This window comes from Leucoraja erinacea, chromosome 20, assembly GCF_028641065.1.
Source record: "Leucoraja erinacea ecotype New England chromosome 20, Leri_hhj_1, whole genome shotgun sequence".
NCBI classification, from domain to species: Eukaryota; Metazoa; Chordata; class Chondrichthyes; order Rajiformes; family Rajidae; genus Leucoraja; species Leucoraja erinaceus.
The window spans coordinates 10,727,763-10,749,122 of NC_073396.1; the positions used below are offsets into that span (position 1 = coordinate 10,727,763).

At 40.4% G+C, this 21,360-nt stretch overlaps 1 protein-coding gene across 2 annotated transcripts; it reads left to right on the forward strand.

Moving 5' to 3' along the window:
- Positions 1-1,442: 1,442 nt before the first annotated feature.
- Positions 1,443-20,449, forward strand: drg2 (developmentally regulated GTP binding protein 2). Of its 2 annotated transcripts, none has more exons than XM_055651236.1 (13): positions 1,443-1,621; positions 5,428-5,588; positions 7,384-7,473; positions 8,692-8,752; positions 10,765-10,855; positions 11,392-11,464; positions 11,603-11,693; positions 12,031-12,128; positions 13,152-13,228; positions 17,074-17,162; positions 17,247-17,305; positions 17,659-17,712; positions 18,910-20,449. In XM_055651236.1, exons 1-13 carry the CDS (start codon positions 1,558-1,560, stop codon positions 18,994-18,996), a joined length of 1,095 nt encoding a protein of 364 aa, XP_055507211.1. In that variant the 5' UTR covers positions 1,443-1,557; the 3' UTR covers positions 18,997-20,449. The 2 variants fall into 2 exon arrangements, with proteins under 2 accessions (XP_055507211.1, XP_055507212.1); XM_055651237.1 differs by lacking the exon at positions 1,443-1,621 and adding an exon at positions 4,842-4,958.
- Positions 20,450-21,360: the final 911 nt, after the last annotated feature.

Here is a 21,360-nt window from a genome sequence, read left to right on the forward strand (position 1 = left end):
TGGTGGAGGTATAATGTAGTCATAGAGTGATACAGTGTGAAAACAGGCCCTTCGGTGCAACTTGCCCACACCCGCCAACATGTCCCAGCTACGCTACCTGCTTTTGGTCCATACCTCCAAACCTGTCCTATCCATGTATCAGTCTAACTTTTTCTTAAATGTTGGGATGGTCCCTGCCTCAACTACCTCCTCTGGCAGCTTGTTCCATACACCCATCACCCTTTGTGTTGATAACGTTACCCCTTAAAAAGTTACCTCTTAAAAATACTTCATACAAAAAACATTGAAATCATACTTCTACAGTGCACTAAAACATGATTTTAATACATCAAATTTCAAAAAGTTCCTACCCTTCTTCCACACCGTCTCCCCACTCAGTTGCTCCACTCCCTCACCGGGTACCCCCAAGGCCAGTGATCAGTGATCGCACAGCCTCCACCCTTTCAAAAACGCTCCAATCCAATTAAAGCATATATATTGCATTCAAGTGTAAGTTATAAGACTCGCTACAGTATGCACCATATTGCACAATTTCAAGCTGAAAAATGCAAATGTTCCGTACCAATGGGAGGGGGCACCCTCCTCCCTCGGGCTTGGTCTCTCGCAAATTTCTCACTCCCAACTCTCACCCAATGTTGGCAGCTCTGCATTTAAGATAAAACATCCAATTTGATCTTTCAATGCTGTTTGTCTCTCTGACTTGCCACTGGAAAAGAAAAGGAGGCAGGGAATGAAAATAACTTTCAGACCCAGATATAAATAAACTACTCCAAAGAAATCTGAAGAGTTCTGACCTGAAACATCAGGCGTCCATTTCCTCCTTAGATGCTGCCACTGAGTTACTCCATTATTTACTATTCCACTATTTTGTTTATGATCAAGATCCAACATCTCTATTTCCTTGTGCCCCATTTACCTGTATATCTACAGGACACTTCTTCCTGCCTGCAGGCTGCCAATTAGGTATTTACACCACCAACAATACTAGTCCATTTGAAATGATAGATTATCCAAACCCTATATAACTGAATTCAGCCAATTCATTGCAGAGATACAAATATATAATGCTAGAACTATCCTGCATTCTTGCTCTCAGTTATTTTAAATGGCATTTATGGGAAATATTTGGAAACCATTTGTCTTTGCTTTTTAACTCGTGTTCCCTCGTGATCTATGCCACAAATACAACAATTTCCCCATGTTTCCAGAAAAAATAAAAGTTTTTTATCTATTCCATAAAAATGTCAATACAAAATAAAATAAAGAGAACCAATTAAAGGGGCAGAGAAATTTGACAAGAAACATTTAAGTAAAGAAAATATAATGTAAACATAAAGGTGACAAGGAGATTAAACAATGTGAAATGGATGAAAGGATAAGAATAATTCGACAATGCAGCAGCAGCAGATGAGGAACGGAACTAACGACGACACCGAAGGGAAGCCGGACTCTTATTCCTCTGGTGCAATTCCGCTGGATTCCGGATCCGGTGTGGGAACTTTCCAGAATTTGCGACAACTTTTTTGCGAATTTTCTCCTGGATTCAAAGGCGAAACCATGGGGATCCTGGAGAAAATCTCCGAGATCGAGAAAGAAATCGCACGGACCCAGAAAAACAAAGGTTGGCGCCTGGGAAATAACCTAAAGCTTATCCTCGTTCATTGGTTCCCTCGATTCATGTCAATGGTGCCCGTTGATTCCTCTCCCCCCCGTGCCCTGCACGATTCCTGTCCAATGTGTCTATCTTGCCCACCCCCCCGGCGTGCCTCTGCACCATGTCCCCATTGAAGCCCCTGTGCCCAACACAATGCGCACATTGCATCCTCTGTATCCCCAATAATGTGTCAATTGAACCGTCATGTGCCTGCCCTGCACACTCTACCCATTGAACCTCACCCTGTACCTGCACAATTTCCCCATTGAAACCCCGTGCTCTGCACCATGTCCCCCATTGAACTCCCTGTGCCCTACATAATTTGCCCATTGAACCCTGGGCATTGTTTTTGAGCCCAGAACAATGTGCACTTTAAATCCTCTGTACCTAGCCCCATGTGCCCATTAAATCCCACTGTATCTTGCTCCATGTGCACATTGAACCCCCCCCCCCCCCCCCCCCCCCCACTGTAACCTGCACAATTTGCCCCTTGAACCTCACCCTGTACCCTGCACAATGTGCCCATTGAACCCCCGTGCCCTGCACCATGTGCCCATCAATCCCCCCTCCCCCCCCCCACACAATGCCAATTGCCCCTTGCCCCATGATGGTCCTCCCATTGCCCAAGTGCCCATTTGAGTATAGAAGTTGGGATGTAATGTTAAAATTGTACAAGGCATTGGTGAGGCCAATTCTGGAGTATGGTGTACAATTTTGGTCGCCTAATTATAGGATGGATGTCAACAAACTATGAGTACAGAGGAGATTTACTAGAATGTTGCCTGGGTTTCAGCAACTAAGTTACAGAGAAAGGTTGAACAAGTTAGGGCTTTATTCTTTGGAGCGCAGAAGGTTAAGGGGGGGACTTGATAGAGGTTTTTAAAATGATGAGAGGGATAGACAGAGTTGACGTGGGAAAGCTTTTCCCACTGAGAGTAGGGAAGATTCAAACAAGGGGGGCATGACATGAGAATTAAGGGACTGAAGTTTAGGGGTAACATGAGGGGGAACTTCTTTACTCAGAGAGTGGTAGCTGTGGAATGAGCTTCCAGTGAAGGTGGTGGAGGCAGGTTCGTTTTTATCATTTAAAAATAAATTGGATAGTTATATGGATGGTAAGGGAATGGAGGGTTATGGTCTGAGCGCAGGTATATGGGACTAGGGGAGATTATGTGTTCGGCACGGACTAGAAGGGTCGAGATGGCCTGTTTCCGTGCTGTAATTGTTATATGGTTATGGACCTCTCCCCCATGCCTGTCCGCTCCCCATGCCATTAGAATATGCAGCTGAACAATGTGCCCACCGATCCCAGTCCCTGTCATGTTAACCCCCTCTCCTATGCCGTAGAAAAGGTGCCCATTGACCCTGTGTTCTATACATAGTGCCATTGACCATTGATAAACCACCCACTATGGGACGCACATTTACTTTGTCCCCTCCCCATATTGATTTACCTAACACTTTAATTCAGTGGATTGTCTTCATTAACCCAAGTTGCGCACCACACATTGTGTCCACGAACTCACCCTGCACCTCTCCACCCAATGCTTTTAGATGGTGTTTATTAAAGTCTTGTATAAATCGAGCTCATTAATATCTGCTAAATTTAACTAATTTTGTTTATTTAATATCCTCCCTGCATCCTCTAGATTGTTCAGTAACCTTGCATGCTATTTCTTGTACATTGACAATATCTGCCATGAACTTTCTATAAATATCATTCTCTTACCCTTGCCCCCATAGATCGTTTTAATTACCTCTACATTATACCAAACGTTCTTTATTAATCTTCAGACCCGAAACGTCACCCATTCCTTCTCTCCAGAGATGTGCTGCCTGTCCCGCTGAGTTACTCCAGCATGTTCTGTCTACCTTCGATTTAAACCAACATCTACAGTTCTTTCCGACACATTCTTTACTAATATTCCCTGTAGATGGTTATTCCGTCCTGTGTTTATTAGAACAGCTCTGCATCTTTTAGATTCCACAGCAAAATTCTCTATGCAGGTTGTATGTTCAATACCCCACCACTCTATTCACAATCTATTTTCATCCTATATACTCATTAGCACTCATAAGTCCAGATGCTGTGTTCAGTAACCCATCGGTCCACAAATAGTTTTTGTTCATTGTCCTTCCTCCTCTGGCACCACATTCAGTAACCCGCCACCATATCCTACAATTTATATTCCTCCCCCACTGCATCCATAAAATTGTATTCAGTTAACTTTCACCTCATAGATTATTCATAAATGTACCTGTTCCACACCTCCTTGAGATCAATAGCCTGTCCCCTGTGATGGTGACAGAGATCAATAAAGGGGAGAGTGTCCAATAAAGGGGAGATAGTCCAATAGAATTTGAGGGCAGGGTGGAAGTTAGTGGCAAAGTTAATTAAATCAACAATTTCTGTACAGATGCAGATGGCACCCCCGATGCAGTCAGAGATGCAGCAGAGAAAGAGTTGGGGGGTGGTGCCAGTGTACATTTGGAACAAGAACTGTTTGATGTAACTAACAAAAAGGCAGGCATAGCAGGGGGCCATGTGAATGCCCATGACTATATCTTTAACTTACGGGAAGTGAGAGGAGTCAAAGAAAATTTGATGAGGGTGAGATCAAGATGTACCAGGCAGAGGAGAGTGTTAGTAGAGGGAAATTGATTGGTTCTCCGTTCAAGGCAGCACCAGAGAGTCTTGAGACCTTCCTAGTGGGGGATGGAGGTGTAAAACGATTGGACGTCCATGGTAAACATAGAAACATAGAAAATAGGTGCAGGAATAGGCCATTCGGCCCTTCGAGCCAGCACTACCATTCAATATGATCATGGCTGAACATCCCAAATCAGTACCCCATTCTTGCTTTCTCCCCATAATCCCTTGATTCTGTTAGCCCTAAGGGCTAGATCTAACTCTCTCTTGAAAACATCCAGTGAATTGGCTCTCTGGGTGAAAAAGTTTTTCCTCATCTCTGTCCTAAATGGCCTTCCCCGTATTCTTAAACTATGACCCCTGGTCTGGACTCCCCCAACACGGGAACATTTTAACTGCATCTAGCCTGTCCAATCCCTTAAGAATTTTATATGTTTCAATAAGATACCCTCTCATCCTTCGAAATTCCATGAATATAAGCCCAGTCGATCCATTCTTTCCATGTCAGTCTCGCCATCCCGGGAATTAACCTGGTGAACTTATGCTGCACTCTATAGCAGGAATGTCCTTGAAACATTCAAGTGCTGTGGCCGCACACACCAGCCGACTTCGCCAGTGCAGCTGGAGTCTTGGGTGGACCTTACAGGTTCACAGGTAATGATGCAGTGTCTACATATATATACTATGACAAATACAAGACCATAGATGTATCTATTTAATGGAAACCACATATTACTGTGTATCCAGCATTATTATCATGCCTAGTCCTTGATTTCTACCGAGATGATCATATAATCTATGGTTTTCTTAATTGTAAACGTGCTGGATCTGGAGGGAATTTTTTCAGCTGCATAATGTTGGGGTGATGGATAGCATTTACAGATTCACCACTGGGAGTGGTAGTTAGAACAATTTGAGTGGAAGCTGTAAGTGTATTTTACATGAAATGCCCTTAAGTGATTTGTTCTCCATTGCAAGTAATGTATTAGGCTGTATTTTATGGTTTTATGCCTTTTATGGCCAATGTTCCCCAATAATCTCAGAGAATGATTGATCAGTATGATAAGTAAGCCAGAAGACAGCACACTGGGAGACTAATGTTTGTGTGATTGTTATTTTACAGCCACTGAGTATCATTTAGGCTTGTTAAAAGCAAAACTTGCAAAGTACAGAGCACAATTGTTGGAACCCCCAAAATCTGCTGGATCCAAAGGAGAGGGCTTTGATGTGATGAAATCAGGAGATGCCCGGGTAGCATTGATTGGATTCCCTTCTGTGGGTAAGGTAAGAACAGATCCTTTTCTTTCAACACTTTCAACAGTTCTTTGCCTTTCAACACTTTTTCACACAAAGAGTTGTGAGTCTGTGGAATTCTCTGCCTCAGAGGGCGGCGGAGGCCGGTTCTCTGGATACTTTCAAGAGAGAGCTAGATAGTGCACTTAAAGATAGCGGAGTCAGGAGATATGGGGAGAAGGCAGGTACGGGGTACTGATTGGGGATGATCAGCCATGATCACATTGAATGGCGGTGCTGGCTCGAAGGGCCGAATGGCTTACTCCTGCACTTATTGTCTATTGTCCATTTCTCTTTAATGACAATGCTATTTCTGTGGACTAACATAGTAATACAGAATTGGTGAGAAAATAGAATAATGTTTTTGAGCATTAGCATTCATTAAATGGTTTACAAATTTAAGATGTTAACTGAACTACCACTCATGTAAAAATGGTGAAAATGGTTAATAGTTCAGTTAACATCTTAAATGTGCAAACCATTCGATGAATGCTCATACCCAAAATCTTTGAACAGAAGCATTTTCACTTTAATTCTCCTTTTAAATTGCTCTGCCACTCAGATGTAGATTTATTTTCCCGATTACAATTTCACCTGCCTCCAGAGTATCAGAACATAAAGGCTTTGCTATAATTCTTGGTCACATTAAATGCTGTACACACATCTCAAATTGTTATATTAGACAATGCTCGTTTTTTGTGGGTCAGAAGTTGTGATTCTCATGCCGGGTTCTTAATTATCAGAGCATCAAAAGTGCTAAATTAAATTCTTTCCAGCCCTTTCTTATAGTTCAGATGGATTTTAAATATTTTCAAAATAGCTCCTTATGTATGAACCTTAAAATATTTGCCAGGGTAATAAGATGCAATAGAAATGGAGGTTGTCTGATAAACAGGACCCAAGGTTCCTTTTGCTTGTTTGGGGAAATCAACTCAAGACCCATGAGATACTTGAGTGTAAGAAAGAAAAACTAAATTTTTAATTCATAAGAATTCTATGTTGTTCTGAAAAATAACTTCTCCAATTTCAGGTAGTCCTTGCTTTCTCTCTCCTTCTCCTCCCCATCCCATCTCTCCCACACGCCTACTGTCTCAGCCTCTTTCTTTCTTTTTCCTGCCTCCCCCCGACATCAGTCTGAAGAACGGTCTCGACCTGAAACGTTGCCTATTCCTTCGCTCCATAGATGCTGCCTCACCCATTGAGTTTCTCCAGCATTTTTGTCTACCTTTGGTTTTTCCAGCATCTGCAGTTCTTTCTTAAACACTAAGGTGTTCTTTAGTCAGTTTCTCATTTGTACCTTATTTTGGACTTGGATTTGAGAATTTGGGACGCAGCCTGTACCATCACACAAACTAACCCCCCTTCTATTGACTCCATTTACACCTCTCGCTGCCTTGGCAAGGCCACCAGCATAATCAAGGACGAGTCGCACCCTGGCCACTCCCTCTTCCCCCACTCCCATCAGGCAAGAGGTATAGAAATGTAAAAACGCACATCTCCAGATTCAGGGACAGGTTCTTTCCAGCTGTTATCAGGCAATTGAACCATCCTACCAATAACTAGAGCAGTCCTGAGCTACTCTCTGCCTCATTGAAGACCCTCGAACTATCTTTAATTGGACTTTACCTTACACTGGACGTGTTTCCCGTTATCATGTATCTGCACACTGTGACTGGCTTGATTGTAGTCATGTATTTTCTTTTTGTTGACTGGTTAGCACGCAATAAAAGTTTTTCATGACAATAAATTAAACTAAACTAAGTTGTGCCTCATGTTTGTCTTTCAGTCTACGTTTTTGAGTTTGATGACTTCCACTGCAAGTGAAGCAGCTTCATATGAATTTACGACCCTTACCTGTATTCCAGGTGTCATAGAGGTAAGGCATTTTTTGCTTTAATAAACAAAAAGCATTGCAGATGCAGGGAATATGACTAATGTGCAAAATTGTAGGATTGACATGAGAGCTTAGGAAGAATCTGTTGAAAGAAAACCATTAACATTTCAGTTAATTTGATCTTTCATCAAGATGTTTTCTTCAGAGAGACTAGCTGACATGTTGAGTAGTTCCAGAGGTCAACTCGTGTTGTTATTTTAGAACTCTTTATCTGTGGTGAATTATTCTGATGTAAGATTAATCAACGATATATCATCATGTATGTGTTGTGATTAGGATGCATAGTTGATTGAATGTGTTGCTGTCACTTGACTTTGTATATCCTTGACTCAAGAATGCATACCACACAATGCAATTGATTTCCAACCAATTGAGGGTACTTTTAAGGTTCAAACCTCATTTGTCCATAGAGCTCATCTGCTGAGATTAAATCACGCTTCCTTTTTAAAATGACCAAACTGCCATTATCGGCTCATAATATTCCCCTTCAGGTATTGAGTAGTTATTTATCCCTTCTCTCGCTGTTTCCCCTATCTGCTGTTATTTAAAAAAAACTGACACGTAATTTGCACCTAATTGTCGATCTTTGAAATGAAAAGTAGTTCTTTCCATTTTTCACCAACCTTTCCCCTCTATATCTTTTGAACAGAGTGTTTATAGCTCCATGATTTATTTAGAAGACTAAAAATTGTATCTGAAGCAGGGCTCTCACTTTTTTTCACTGTTTCCAGCCGGGCAACCTAGGCAGCTTTTTAGGTTGCCAAATGACAGATTAGGTGGTCATTTAAGACGGCTTGCATGAAGCGTGCGATAATGTGCTCGGACGAAGTGCGTAGTTACCAGTCGGAATGATGCTCAATGAAGCATTTACATATTATTTCTGCTTCAAATAAAGTCACAAACTAAACATATTCACCAATCAAGCCATGATATATACCACAATGACATGCAGCAAAATTATAATACAGCATCTCAACTCTTTTAACACATTGCAATGAATGCAATTTCTATTATTTCTTTCCACTTCCAAACAAAAATGTGGTTGGATTATTCGGCGTATGATCAACCTCGGTGAGACCAAGCGCAGGCTTAGCGATCACTTCGCACAACACCAACACAATGAAACTATTGTAAGCAGATTTTTAGTTGCTTAAAAACCTGGGACAAAATAACTGAACATGTTTTCCTTTTGTAATCCAGTATAAAGGTGCTAACATTCAGCTTCTGGATCTGCCTGGTATCATTGAAGGAGCGTCACAAGGTTTGTACATGTCATTGTTGAATTGAAATATTTGTTATCACTCATTCAGAAAATTGTGACTGTTGGACTGCTGTCATAAAACCATTGTTCAATGTTCTATTCACAACTTTGCACTGTATTTTGGTATTGGAGGAAAGAGAGTTGAACTGTGTAACAAGGAACTGCAGATGCTGGATTAAACCGAAGATAGACACAAAAAGCTGGAGTAACTCGGCGGGACAGGCAGCATCTCTGGAGAGAAGGAATGGGTGACGTTTCGGGTCGAGACCCTTCTTCAGACTGATAGATTCCATTCAATATATACTGCTGAAATCAGGTGGTCCAGAACTCGCTGTGCAACTAGCCAGGGTGGCCCAGTACAGTTATGACCCTGACATCCATCTGACAATGGGAATAATTGTCTAGATATGTACTATTCACAGAAAGAGGAACAAATCCAACCCAGCTTATACTGCCTAGTCATTCTACTGTAAATCGTCAGCAAGCAGGTGGAAGGTGCTCTCGACAGTGCTATCCAGCAACACTTTCACACCAGTAACTTGCGCATCAGTTAGGTTTTTGCTCTGACCCCTTGGCTTCTTGCCTTCTCAGACTGAACTCCAAAAGTTAGGTGAAGATGAATGCTATTAATATCAAGGCAGCATTTTATTGAGTGTGGCTTCATGAAGCCCTGGTAAAACTGGTCACCAGGCATTAAGTGGAAAATACTGCAGTCTGAAGTCCGAAGGGGTCCCGACCCGAAACATCAATTGTCTATTCCTTCCCAGAGGCAGCCTGACCCGCTGAATTCCTCCAGTACTTAGTATTTTGTTCGGGTACTCTGGTAGTTAGAACCAAACTTTGCATCAAGGAAGATTACGTGGTTGTGGCAATTAATTATTTCAGCCCCAGACATTGTTACATGAGTTCCTCAGGGCATTGTCCTGGGCTCAATCTTCCTCAGCTGCTTTGCCAGATTCCCAGGGATCTCGTGTAGGAAAGAACTGCAGATGCTGGTTTAAATCAAAGGTAGAACATTGACCTCTAACTTCAAGTAGCCCTTGCTTTACCTCTCTCTCCAATTCTCCTACCAGTTTTACTGTCTCCGATTCCCCGCGGGGGGCTTTGACTTTGACTTCGGGAGAGGAATGGAGAGCAGGGGAGAGACAAGACTTTGCCTTCCATCACAGTGAGGTGGAGATTCACTGTGATGGATGCTTGTGTAAATTGTGTTGGTGTGTGTCTTGGTTCATTCCTAGTATGACTGCAGAAACCAAATTTTGTTTGAACTTCATGTGAGGTTCAAATGACAAATAAACGGTATTGTATTGTATTTTATCTCTGTACTGCCCACCCCCCTGACATGAGTCTGAAGAAGGGTCTCGACCCGAAACGTCACCCATTCCTTCTCTTCAGAGATGCTGCCTGTCCTGTTGAGTTACTCCAGCTTTTTTTGTCTACCCCAGGGATATCAGTCTCTTTCAAAAATGTTTCTACCTCTATTAAATACTTCAAGGCAATCAGCATCCAACAAAAGAGACAAACCACCTGCCCTTGATATTCAGTGGTACGTGGTTACATTCCCTCCATCTCCATTAAAACTCATCTGCGATCTAGATGTAGATGTGATGCAGCTCCAACAACTCACTAAACCTGACAAAACAGCATATTTGATTGATAGTCCATTAACCACCCAAAACATCCATACCCTCCACTGTCCGAATAGTAGTTATGGATTATACTATCCACAAAACACACTGTAGTTACTCACCTAGGCCAGCAGCATTTCTTAAGCCCATAGTGGTCAACACCAAGAAAGATAAGGACACCCACAGACATGCAACCTACAGGTGCTCCTTCAGGTTGTCATTAGCTCTGCATCGTTGCTCGGACTAAATGCTGGAACTTCAGTCACTCATTCAAAGACACCCACATTTGTCTACAAATAAAATAATTAATGAAATTCGTAATTCACTTTTTCTCAGCAGTTTATATGTGGAATTTTTGCTAAAACGTTTTGATAATCTTTGCAGGTAAAGGGCGTGGACGCCAGGTGATTGCAGTAGCTAGGACATCAGATGTTGTAATAATGATGCTGGATGCAACAAAGGGTGATGTCCAAAGGTGTGTAGCATGGAAGCATTCAAGATATTATCAGTTCTTCCAAAATTAAAATAAATGTTGGAAATAATAGTATGTTGTTTGAAAAGATAGATTAATGGTTAAGATATTCATTCCAGTGAAGTATCTTAATTGTTACTTTAATTGAGTTTGGATATTTGGTTTTTGGGAACTTTATTTAACCTCCATGGTGTAATACAACACTAAATGTTTCCTCTGGCAGTGACTGGTTTAACTATAAATTCTAACATCTCTATTTTCATTGATGTTCAATGACATAGCCTTTGTTTTTTTTTACATTAACTGTATAAAACTCCGTTCTTAAGGTGCATCCGCTATATGAGCTATATTTATATGAAATCTGTATTGAATTTGACAATTGAGTTGAACAGAAATTATAACTGTTGGAGGCTGTTTCCTCGCAATAGTAACTACATTTCAAGATATACTTGGTGAGGAGGAGAGGAGGGAGGGGGCTCCAATTGTGAAAGGTGTGAGTAAAAATAATAATCTTAAACTACTTCCTATTTTTATGTCAGGAATTTACTGGAGAAGGAGTTGGAGTCTGTAGGAATTCGATTAAACAAGCCCAAACCCAACATTTATTACAAGGTGAGGCATGCGGATTTGGTCAAGATCAGAGCAGTTGCCATAGCCGGTCAAATTGTATTGTGCACTTCAACGGTTTTAATTATTTGCAGTAATGTTATATGTCTAAGCTTTTACAATTTGGCTGTATTTGTTTTTCAGCCCAAGAAAGGTGGTGGAATCTCATTCAACTCGACAGTTATGTTGACTCAATGTTCTGAAAAGTTAGTACAGCTCATCTTGCACGAATACAGTATCCTTTGTTATGCTGGAAACATTTGTATACATTGGGTAAGCAAGCAAAGAATTTCACTGTGCCTAGTCACACGTGACAATAAAGCATTCCATTACAACGTTCTGTTTGTTCTTTGGAAATTCCAGATTTCCTTCGCTGTCCCTCCCCCCAAATATTGTGAATAGGTGATTTGCAAGGACTCTCCATTTGTTCCAACTGGTGTGGGACTCCAATTTGCACGTTAGTAGGCTTCAGTCAAATATTTGCAGGGTCATTGACTCATTGTACTTATTGGCTTCAACTGTTTCATCGAAAATGACAAGGTTTATTTGGTCCTTAATATTTTCCATCCCAGAAATCTTCAATGCAGAAGTTCTTTTCAGGGAAGACGCAACTCCTGATGAATTTATAGATGTAATAGTTGGAAACAGAGTTCACATGCCATGTCTTTATGTAAGTTAAACTCCAGCACTCTTTATTTGGCAGTATTTAAGCAGAATGTTCTTTTATATATATTTAACCACTGGACAAAGAAGGTGATGTGAAAATTAAAAAAAACGTGATTGAAGAATGACAATGTTCCAATGCATCCGGTGTACAATATGTGCCTTTGCGTGTCTGTAAAATATGAGAATGGGTGAAATACAGTAAAGAACATTAGATGTAATTAAAATGAACTGCAGATTCTGGTTTATACCACATAGACACAAAATGGTAACTCAGTGGCTTAGGTAGCATCTCTGAAGAAAAGGTACAGGTGATGGTTTTGGGTCGGATCCCTTCTTCAGACTTTGATTTAAAGTTTCAGACTTAAAGGTTTTCAGTCTGAAGCAGGGCCCCAACTCGATACAACACCTATCCATTTTCTCCTGACCTGCTGAGTTACTCAGGCATTTTGTGCTGAGTTACTCAGGCATTTTGTGACTATCTGTAGAACATAAGAAATAGGAGATAGACACAAAAAGCTGGAATAACTCAGCGGGACAGGCAGCATCTCTGGAGACAAGGAACAGATGACGTTTCGGGTTGAGACCCTTCTTCAGACTGTTGTCTGCTTCTTCACTGCATTGACTTTGCTTGCCTTCTTGCTGCTGCTGTCATGAAAGGAACAGCATAACTTACTTTGGGGAAAAGGTTATTATAGTTTTGAGGGGCTGTTGTTAGATGCTCAGTTTAGTTATGTATCTTTATTCAAAATATTTTTTCAAGAATAGTTTATCTAAAACCCAAAACCCAATCAGTGCTCGCCCTGTTGTGTCATAGAATCTCTGCACATAGACAAACTAATCCAAAATATATAATAATTAAGATTTCTCTACAGTTACATGGGAAATAATCTGTTTTCTGTTTAAAAAAAAAAGGCAAAGTACTCACTTGAGATAATATAATTATTTACCTGTAATTTAAAAATATATTTCCATGTTTTTGATAATAATGTTCAGAACGTTACTTTTTTTTCCATGGCTTGTTAAACAGGTATACAATAAAGTTGATCAGATCCCCTTGGAGGAGGTAGACCGTTTGGCCCGGCAACCACACAGTGTTGTCATTAGGTAAGCCTTATCTGCACTATTAAATGTTTATCTGCCTTCATTTCAACTGTGTAGTTAGTGTGCTGATTACAGAAATAAAACATGTTTACTAACCTGCTGACTGGACTGCTGCACTGAGTATGACAATGAAAATGGAAGTGCTGGGAATACAGAGTTGAGAGACCATGTGCCGACTTTCATTGATGGGTCAGCGGTGGAGAGAATTGCAGCTTCAAATTCCTAGCCATTAACATTTTAGATGTAGATAGTAACCTGATGAGTTGCATCATGGTTTGGTACAGCGATTCCAATGCCCAGGAACGCAAGATGCTGTAGAGAGTGTTATATCTCAGATCCACTGTGGGCACAGCCCTCCCAACCATTGAAAAATCTACACGAGGAAGGTTACATCCACCATCAGGGATCCCTACCGCCTGGGCCGCGTCCTCTACTCACTGTTATCATCGGACAAGAGGTACAAAGGCCTAAAGTCGCACACTACCAGGTTCAGGAACTGTTAATTTCCTGTAGCTATTGGGTTTCTGAACCAACCTGCTCAACCCTTATCCAACCACAGCAACGGAACACTACACACCTCTTGCACTGCCGTGGACTTGTATTCTAATTGTGTTTTGCACTAGTGTCTTGTTTTTGCATTTTCTTTTCACTCTCTTGCGGAATTTATGTATCAATGTTTATGTATGTTGTCTGCGTCTACGTGCCTAAGATGCTACTGTAAGCAAGATTTACATCGTACCTATATCTCACCACGCCTCGGACAATAAACTCAACTTGACTTGAGCTCTGTGGAAATGCTCCCATTTTCAACTGATATACAGACCTGAATATTTCCAGCATTCTCTACGTTTATAATAAGACACACACCCAGGTCTGATCAACCTGCGGTGGGCCTGCTTCGACTGGGGGTGGCTTGTGATAAAAGGCCGAAACACCCAGTGACGTTGAGGTACACAACTGAAGATGTGTCTGATTGTTAGCAAATTCACCTAGTGGTCATACCCAAGAATGTCAATTGTAGTGAATACAGGGATTGTAACATCCAGTCCTACTAATCAATTCAAGAATTGTGTCAGCTACGCACCCAGCTTCTGTTTAATTAACTTTAATTTGCAGTGCATCTCTAAATTACCCCAAAGAAATAAATTAAGTGAAATTCCTGTTCAACATCATGGAGTGTACATGTGCTAAATGTGACTGTTGTAGAAAGAACTCTCATGAATGCATCTGAGCAGAATTGTAGGTTTTCCTGAATGGTTTAAACATGGCAGTGTTTGGTTGAAACCCAAAGCAGTATCCGTGATGTAAGTATTTCGCAGATACATGTGAATTGTGAATTGGAAAACATCAGGACAGTAGATTTACCACAAAATTTCACATTCCCTTATTTTTTTTAAATTATGTAGCCATTTTGAACAGGAAGGATGAGGGATACAATTGCTGCTTTTCTCTCTTCCACTGCTCATTGTGCACTTGATCAGCGTGATTGAGAAATATTTGGATATGTAGAAAAAAGACACAAAGTGCCGGAGTAACTCAGTGGGTCAGGCAGCAACCCTGGAGTGCATGGGTGGGTAACTTTTCGGATCGGGACCCCATGCCTTTTACTGGTTAGGTCTCACTGAGTCATGCACACTGTACCTTGCGAATAAGTATTGGGTCAAATTGTTTAAACTGCTGGCAGTTAGCTATTCCCATGCAGGTAAGTCCTGGACATTTTAGAAGTTTTATGAGTTGCTAGTCGACAAATGCTGTGGCATCTCGCACTCAGCTTCCTGTGGTAGACTTCAGTTTTGGTGTGATTTTGCTGGGAATCTGATCCCAAGCCAAGGCAGGATGTGGTTATAGATCAGAGACCCCAAAAATCTCAATGGGGATTGTTGGCTTGGAAAATTATGCATTTCTAAATTATTTTATTTCAATGTTATTCTTGGTTTGTAAATATATTAATTTTTAAAATAAAATTTATGTTATTAATTGTTCAATATTTATTTAGATCATTTACGTTACTTTGGTAATTTTTAGTTTTTGTCCTTTATCGAAGACATGAAAAAAAAATTATATTATTAATAAAAAACATACCTTGCCTATCTTGACAGAACAGCAGCCGCCTTTGTCTTCTATGAAAGGTTGTCAGGGCAATCAAGGGGTAGGAACTGACTAGTGTGCTGCTGAGATCCCAATAAAATTGAACTTACTCTGCTGAGTTATTCTAGTAATTTGTGTCTTTTTTCTATAAACCAGCATCAGCAGTTCCATGTGTCTATCATTGAGGTATCATCGTCCGATGTTTGGACATGGAGGACCAGTGAGACTGTAGTGGGGGGATGGATCAAAGGCAGAAATGCCAGGTAGTGAGATGGGTCTTCGGAAAGGTTATTAGTTTAAGCAAAAAATTCATCAGAATGATAAAGGAGGTGAAATTATAGGTACAAGTTGGTCACACCAGGCTTGTATTCCAGTGAATACGGAAATTGTGAATATCAATGAGGTATTGTAAGGTTATAAATATAGTTGACAGAGTGGAAACAATATGATTGTACAGAGAAGGTTCACCAGACTGATTCCTGGAATGTCAGGACTTTCATATGAAGAAAGACTGGATAGACTCGGCTTGTACTCACTAGAATTTAGAAGATTGAGGGGGAATCTTATAGAAACGTACAAAATTCTTAAGGGGTTGGACAGGCTAGATGCAGGAAGATTGTTCCCGATGTTGGGGAAGTCCGGGACAAGGGGTCACAGTTTAAGGATAAAGGGGAAATCCTTTAGGACCGAGATGAGAAAAACATTTTTCACCCAGAGAGTGGTGAATCTCTGGAACTCTCTGCCACAGAAGGTAGTTGAGGCCAGTTCATTGGCTATATTTAAGAGGGAGTTAGATGTGGCCCTTGTGGCTAAAGGGATCAGAGGGTATGGAGAGAAGGCAGGTACAGGATACTGAGTTGGATGATCAGCCATGATCATATTGAATGGCGGTGCAGGTTCGAAGGGCCGAATGGCCTACTCCTGCACCTATTTTCTATGTTTCTATGATTGGGGTATTCTAAGGTTATAAAAGTAGTTGATCGATGAATTACTTCCTCTGATGAGGAATCCAAAACCGATAAATATTAATTGTTTGGCAGATCATGCAGGGATTTATATTCATTTCATCACCGCCTTCCCTTCAAATTAATCTGGAAATCAGTTAAAAGCATCCACACTGAGATTGAGAGATTTTTATCTGGTAAGAATATTAAAGATCAGGGAACCAATGGTGATGAAGTTAAGGTAGGGATTAGTCGTGATGTCATTAATTGGTGGAACAAGCTTAAGGATACTAAACGGTTGTCTCTGTTCTCTGTTCTCAAATCTTTGGGAAACATTTTATAGCCTCTGATTAAATAACAATTCAGACATATATGACTGTTCCCAATTATATTTTATCTCTGTTTGCTTTGTTGTCATCTTCTCCTCGCTAACAATGATCTATTCTACATTCTCCTTGACCGTTATCTCTTTTGGTGTGTTGTTTTCGCACCTTACCCCTCCTTATTTCTGTGTCTCGCTCTCCCCTGACTCAGTTTGAAAAAGGGTCTCGACCGAAAACGTCACCCATTCCTTCTATCCAGAGATGCTGCCTGTCCCGCTGAGTTACACCAGCATTTTGTGTCCATCTTTGGGACATTGTTTTGCTTCATCTCTCCATGTGAAGCCATCAGGTTATGCCACTTTACTATTTATTTCAGCACTTTGGCCTTCTGCAGATGAGAAATAAAATCTAGTCAGGAAGTCCTATCTAGCTTTTTTTTTTATTCTTGTGTTTGCCTGGGTGTTTATAATTATATCTAATTTGTCTTTTCTAGCTGTGAGTTGAAGCTTAATTTGGATTATCTGCTTGAAATGTTATGGGAATACCTTGCATTAATCTGCATCTACACAAAGAAGAGAGGAGGTAGAAGAATATTCAGTACTGATTCATTGCTTGTGATTTAAATTTGTGTGCATATATTTATAATGCAGAGTTTTATTTTGACAGAAAGACCAGATTTTTTCGGTGCTATTATTATGAGAAGATCGGCCTCAGTTGAACATGTGGTAAGAACAAGCTGTTTTTTTCTGCTTCCAGGGAGTTTACATTTCAAAAATATCTCACAATTTCTGAAATACTAGCATATAAACTTATGTGGTGAACGGAATACCATTCGATTTCATATCTGGGAAGCAAAAATTGAGACTTTAGTAAAATAAGCTTTATTAATAATGATAATTTCAGTTTTTCTTTTTATCCACTAGTTGTAGACTGGAGCAGAGGTTTAATGTTTTGGTTTGTAACTTGCATGATTTTTAACTTGGGAAGGTACAAAAAGAAATGGACACAAAGCAATCTGTGTGGTAAGCATAACAATATGTGCGATACTAAATGTTTAATCCTCGTTTCCCAACTGCAGTGCCATCGAATTCACAGAACCTTAGCAAACCAGTTCAAGTACGCTCTAGTCTGGGTACGTATATTGGCATTTTACTTTGCATTGATAATGAAGAATTGCTTAGATCTGAAATAGTTCACCATAAGGCAGCAGAATCACAGATTACAATTACACCATCCAGTTCCTGCCACGACTTTATTCTCCCAGTTTCTCCATCTTTGCTGGATCTATCCTGACGACAACTTCCAACCCAGTGTCTGTGAAATCTCTTTCTTTTCTTAACCGAGTATTCCATCTAGTTAGTAAGTTTGACTTAATTATTCCTTCCTCTTTTTATGCCGCCTGATTGCTTTTATTTTTAATTGGCCCAGTGTCAGAAGCAAGTTGTAATGGTTAATGGTTGCTTTGTAACTAGAAGGCTGTTTCCATAGAAACATAGAAAATAGGTGGAGAAGGAGGCCATTCGGCCCTTCAAACCAGCACCGCCATTCATTGTGATCATGGCTGATGATCCCTTCCAGAAGGGCTCCGAAGGATTCAATAATACTTTATTTTTACGTCTTAGAATGACTTGAGAGTGACAAAGAAGTTTGTAGATGAAACAAAAAATAGACATATACACTAACTGAGCTTCAGACTGTGGGAAGACAATGATCTGCACAGAAATGTGTTAATGGAATTTAATTCAGAGAATTGTTAGGCAATGCTTGTAGGGAGTTGCAGCAGGGGAATAAAAACAAAGTGATGATATTGAGAGATGTAGAGAAACAGAGCCTTGAGAAGTATTTCTGCAGATTCTTTAATATAATAGGACAGTCAATACAGTGCTTAGAAAATAATACAAGATGCTTTCCATTATTTGCTGAGGCTTGTAATATAAGAGCAGTGCATGCCATTATTTTACAACTGTGTATAGTGCTAGTTAAAGCTCTTTTGCAATCACACGCACAGAGCGCATGTGATTGCACAAGAGAGGGTGTAAGGAAGATTTACAACGGTATTTTCAGGATATAAAATTCTAATTATGAAGAAAGATTGAATGGCCTTGAGTTGTTTTCGTTGAAACAAGGGAGAACCCCATTACTGGAAATGATTAGGATGAATACATGAAGAACTTTGATCTTCACTGCTCTGGGTCAAGGGCTGAAAGGTGGGACCACTCTGTAGTTTTTTAATTGACCTGTAGGCAATAAGCTAAAATAGTCTTCCGTGACTCACAGACTTTATACATTCTCTATAAATCTATGATTCCTGTTTTGTCTTTGATTCCAGGGTACAAGTACGAAGTACAGTCCTCAAAGAGTGGGACTGACTCACATAATGGAGCATGAGGACGTCATCCAAATCGTCAAGAAATAAATAATGACAAACGTTTCCCAAGTAACTACAGTGTATCACCTGCCCTCATCTTCGCTGGCACAACAGGCAATGTGAAAATGGACTGTTCTGAAATTATGATGAAAGAAATTACTGCATTGAGATGGCTTGCTATGACAGGGCCTTAATTACAAATTCATATATTATTCTGGTATCTTACAGTATACTGAATGTTAAAATGGGCCAATTATTTAGGCCATTATTGCGTTTTGTGGCTCCTGCTTAAACAATTGCACATCTTAATTTGCAGTACATTTTAGAACCAAGATGATTCCCTACAAAGAACTGTAGGCCAGTCATTTGCTTATTCATTTGATGAACATACATTCTTTGCTCATTCTCAGTACACAAATTTGATTCTTCATGAAACTCAAAAGATGTTGAACGTAGGATTTGCTATCATTATAGTTATTCAAAATAATATATGTCTGAATTGAGATGAAATCTCATTGAAATGGCAGGAATGGATTGAGTGCTTTAATCACTTTATATAAAAATTATAAAGTAAAGTCTACATGATGAAACTGCTAATACACAGAAAAACATTTGTTCCATGGGCTCCTTTTTATTTTGTTTTGTTGTCCTCTCCAATCCTGCAGTAGCTTCTTCAAAAAAAGTTACAATTTTCTTCTTGACCCTGTCAGTCGAACACCTAGATGTTTCATCCATTCTTCATGCGTGAGTCTTACTAGGATATTAGAACCTGGAGGATTCCACTGCTGGATTCTAATGTATCCACCCAAAACATCAAAATATGCTTTCACTTTCCAGGAAGTTACTGAATGGCATTGGAGAAAAGGCTATGGTCTTCTACCTGTCCATTGCTACCCAGTCTCTCTTCCCAATCATATTGTATCCAGAAATTAAATCTGCATGACTCGTGCTACTCAGACCTTCAATGAAGCTTTATAGTAATATAAATGCAACTAAATGATATTGAGTAAATGCAACCCCTCTGTGGATTTGGGCCGACTCGCACAAGGACGATTTTTAGGACAAGAATTTGCTGCCTAAGGTGTAATCCCGAGAGTTGATTTCAACTTTTTGTGAGCTCTTTATTTTGAATATCTACTTTGGATGTTTTGGGCCATTAGTTAATTTATGAAAATTTGTTTTGAATAAGAATGGTAAATTGATTCTGAAAGACAAAATTTCTATACCACTTCCCAACGTTATACTTAAATTGTGGTGCATGTGGGTGAGGTAGTGGATGAGTTACTCAGGTGCATTTTTGTTAGGGCATTAATTTATTGGAATGCGATGGTGTACCATGGTGATACCCATGTCTTCAATGGATCTTACTCGTGGCTTTTAAGCTCAAGTGTGGATTTACTGTACACGTGTGAAAAGTCAAGAAACAGCCTTTTGAAATTGCGGCTTATGCATGATACCATTCATTTGATGGATGGAAATCAAATTAAACCTGAAATAAGCAGAGAGCCTTGCTCATGGATTGTGTACCTCCCTCCACGTTGCTTTGCAGTTGCATGGCTTCACTATAAACAGCCAGGAAATATGATGAAGCATGTAATTATTGTCTTCTGGAAGGTGGGGTTTGGCAGTGAGAACTGACTTGTAGAAATATCTTCAGGAAGAAAAGTTAGTTCTTTGCAAGCAAAACCACCAGATGCTATGAACCTGAAATTTTGAAAATGCATGAGCTGTATGGATGCAACAGTCAATTGATGTGGTGGACCAAGGAGCCATTTTCTGTGCTCTATGGCTGATATCTGTAGAAGGGTTTCAGAAGGTAGATACAAAATGCAGGAGTAACTCAGCGGGTTAGGCGGCGTCTCTGGAGAGAAAGAATGGACGACTTTTCGGGTCAAGACTTCTTCAGACTGATATCGGGAGGGGGCAGGACAAAGATAGAATGTAGTCGGAGACAGTAAGACTAGTGGGAGAACTGGGAAGGGGGAGGGGATGGAGAGAGAGAAAGCAAGGGCTATCCGAAATTAGAGAAGTCAATATTCATACCTCTGGGGTATAAACTACCCAAGCGAAATATGAGGCGCTGTTCCTCCAAGTTGCGCTGGGCCCCACTCTGACAGTGGAGGCGGCCCAGGACAGAAAGGTCAGATTGGGAATGGGAGGGGGAGTTGAAGTGCTGAGCAACCGGGAGATCAGGTGAAAACTGTCTGAGCGGAGGTGTTCAGCGAAACGATCGCCGAGCTTGCGCTTGGTCTCGCAGATGTAGAGAAGTTGACACCTGGAACAGTGTTACAGAAGGGTTACAAATTCAGGTCAGTGATATTGAAGAGTCACCAATCTGAAACATCTGAAATAGTAATTATATTTTTCTCTTACTAAAGATGCTGCCTGAGTATTTCCAACATTTCCAGTTCA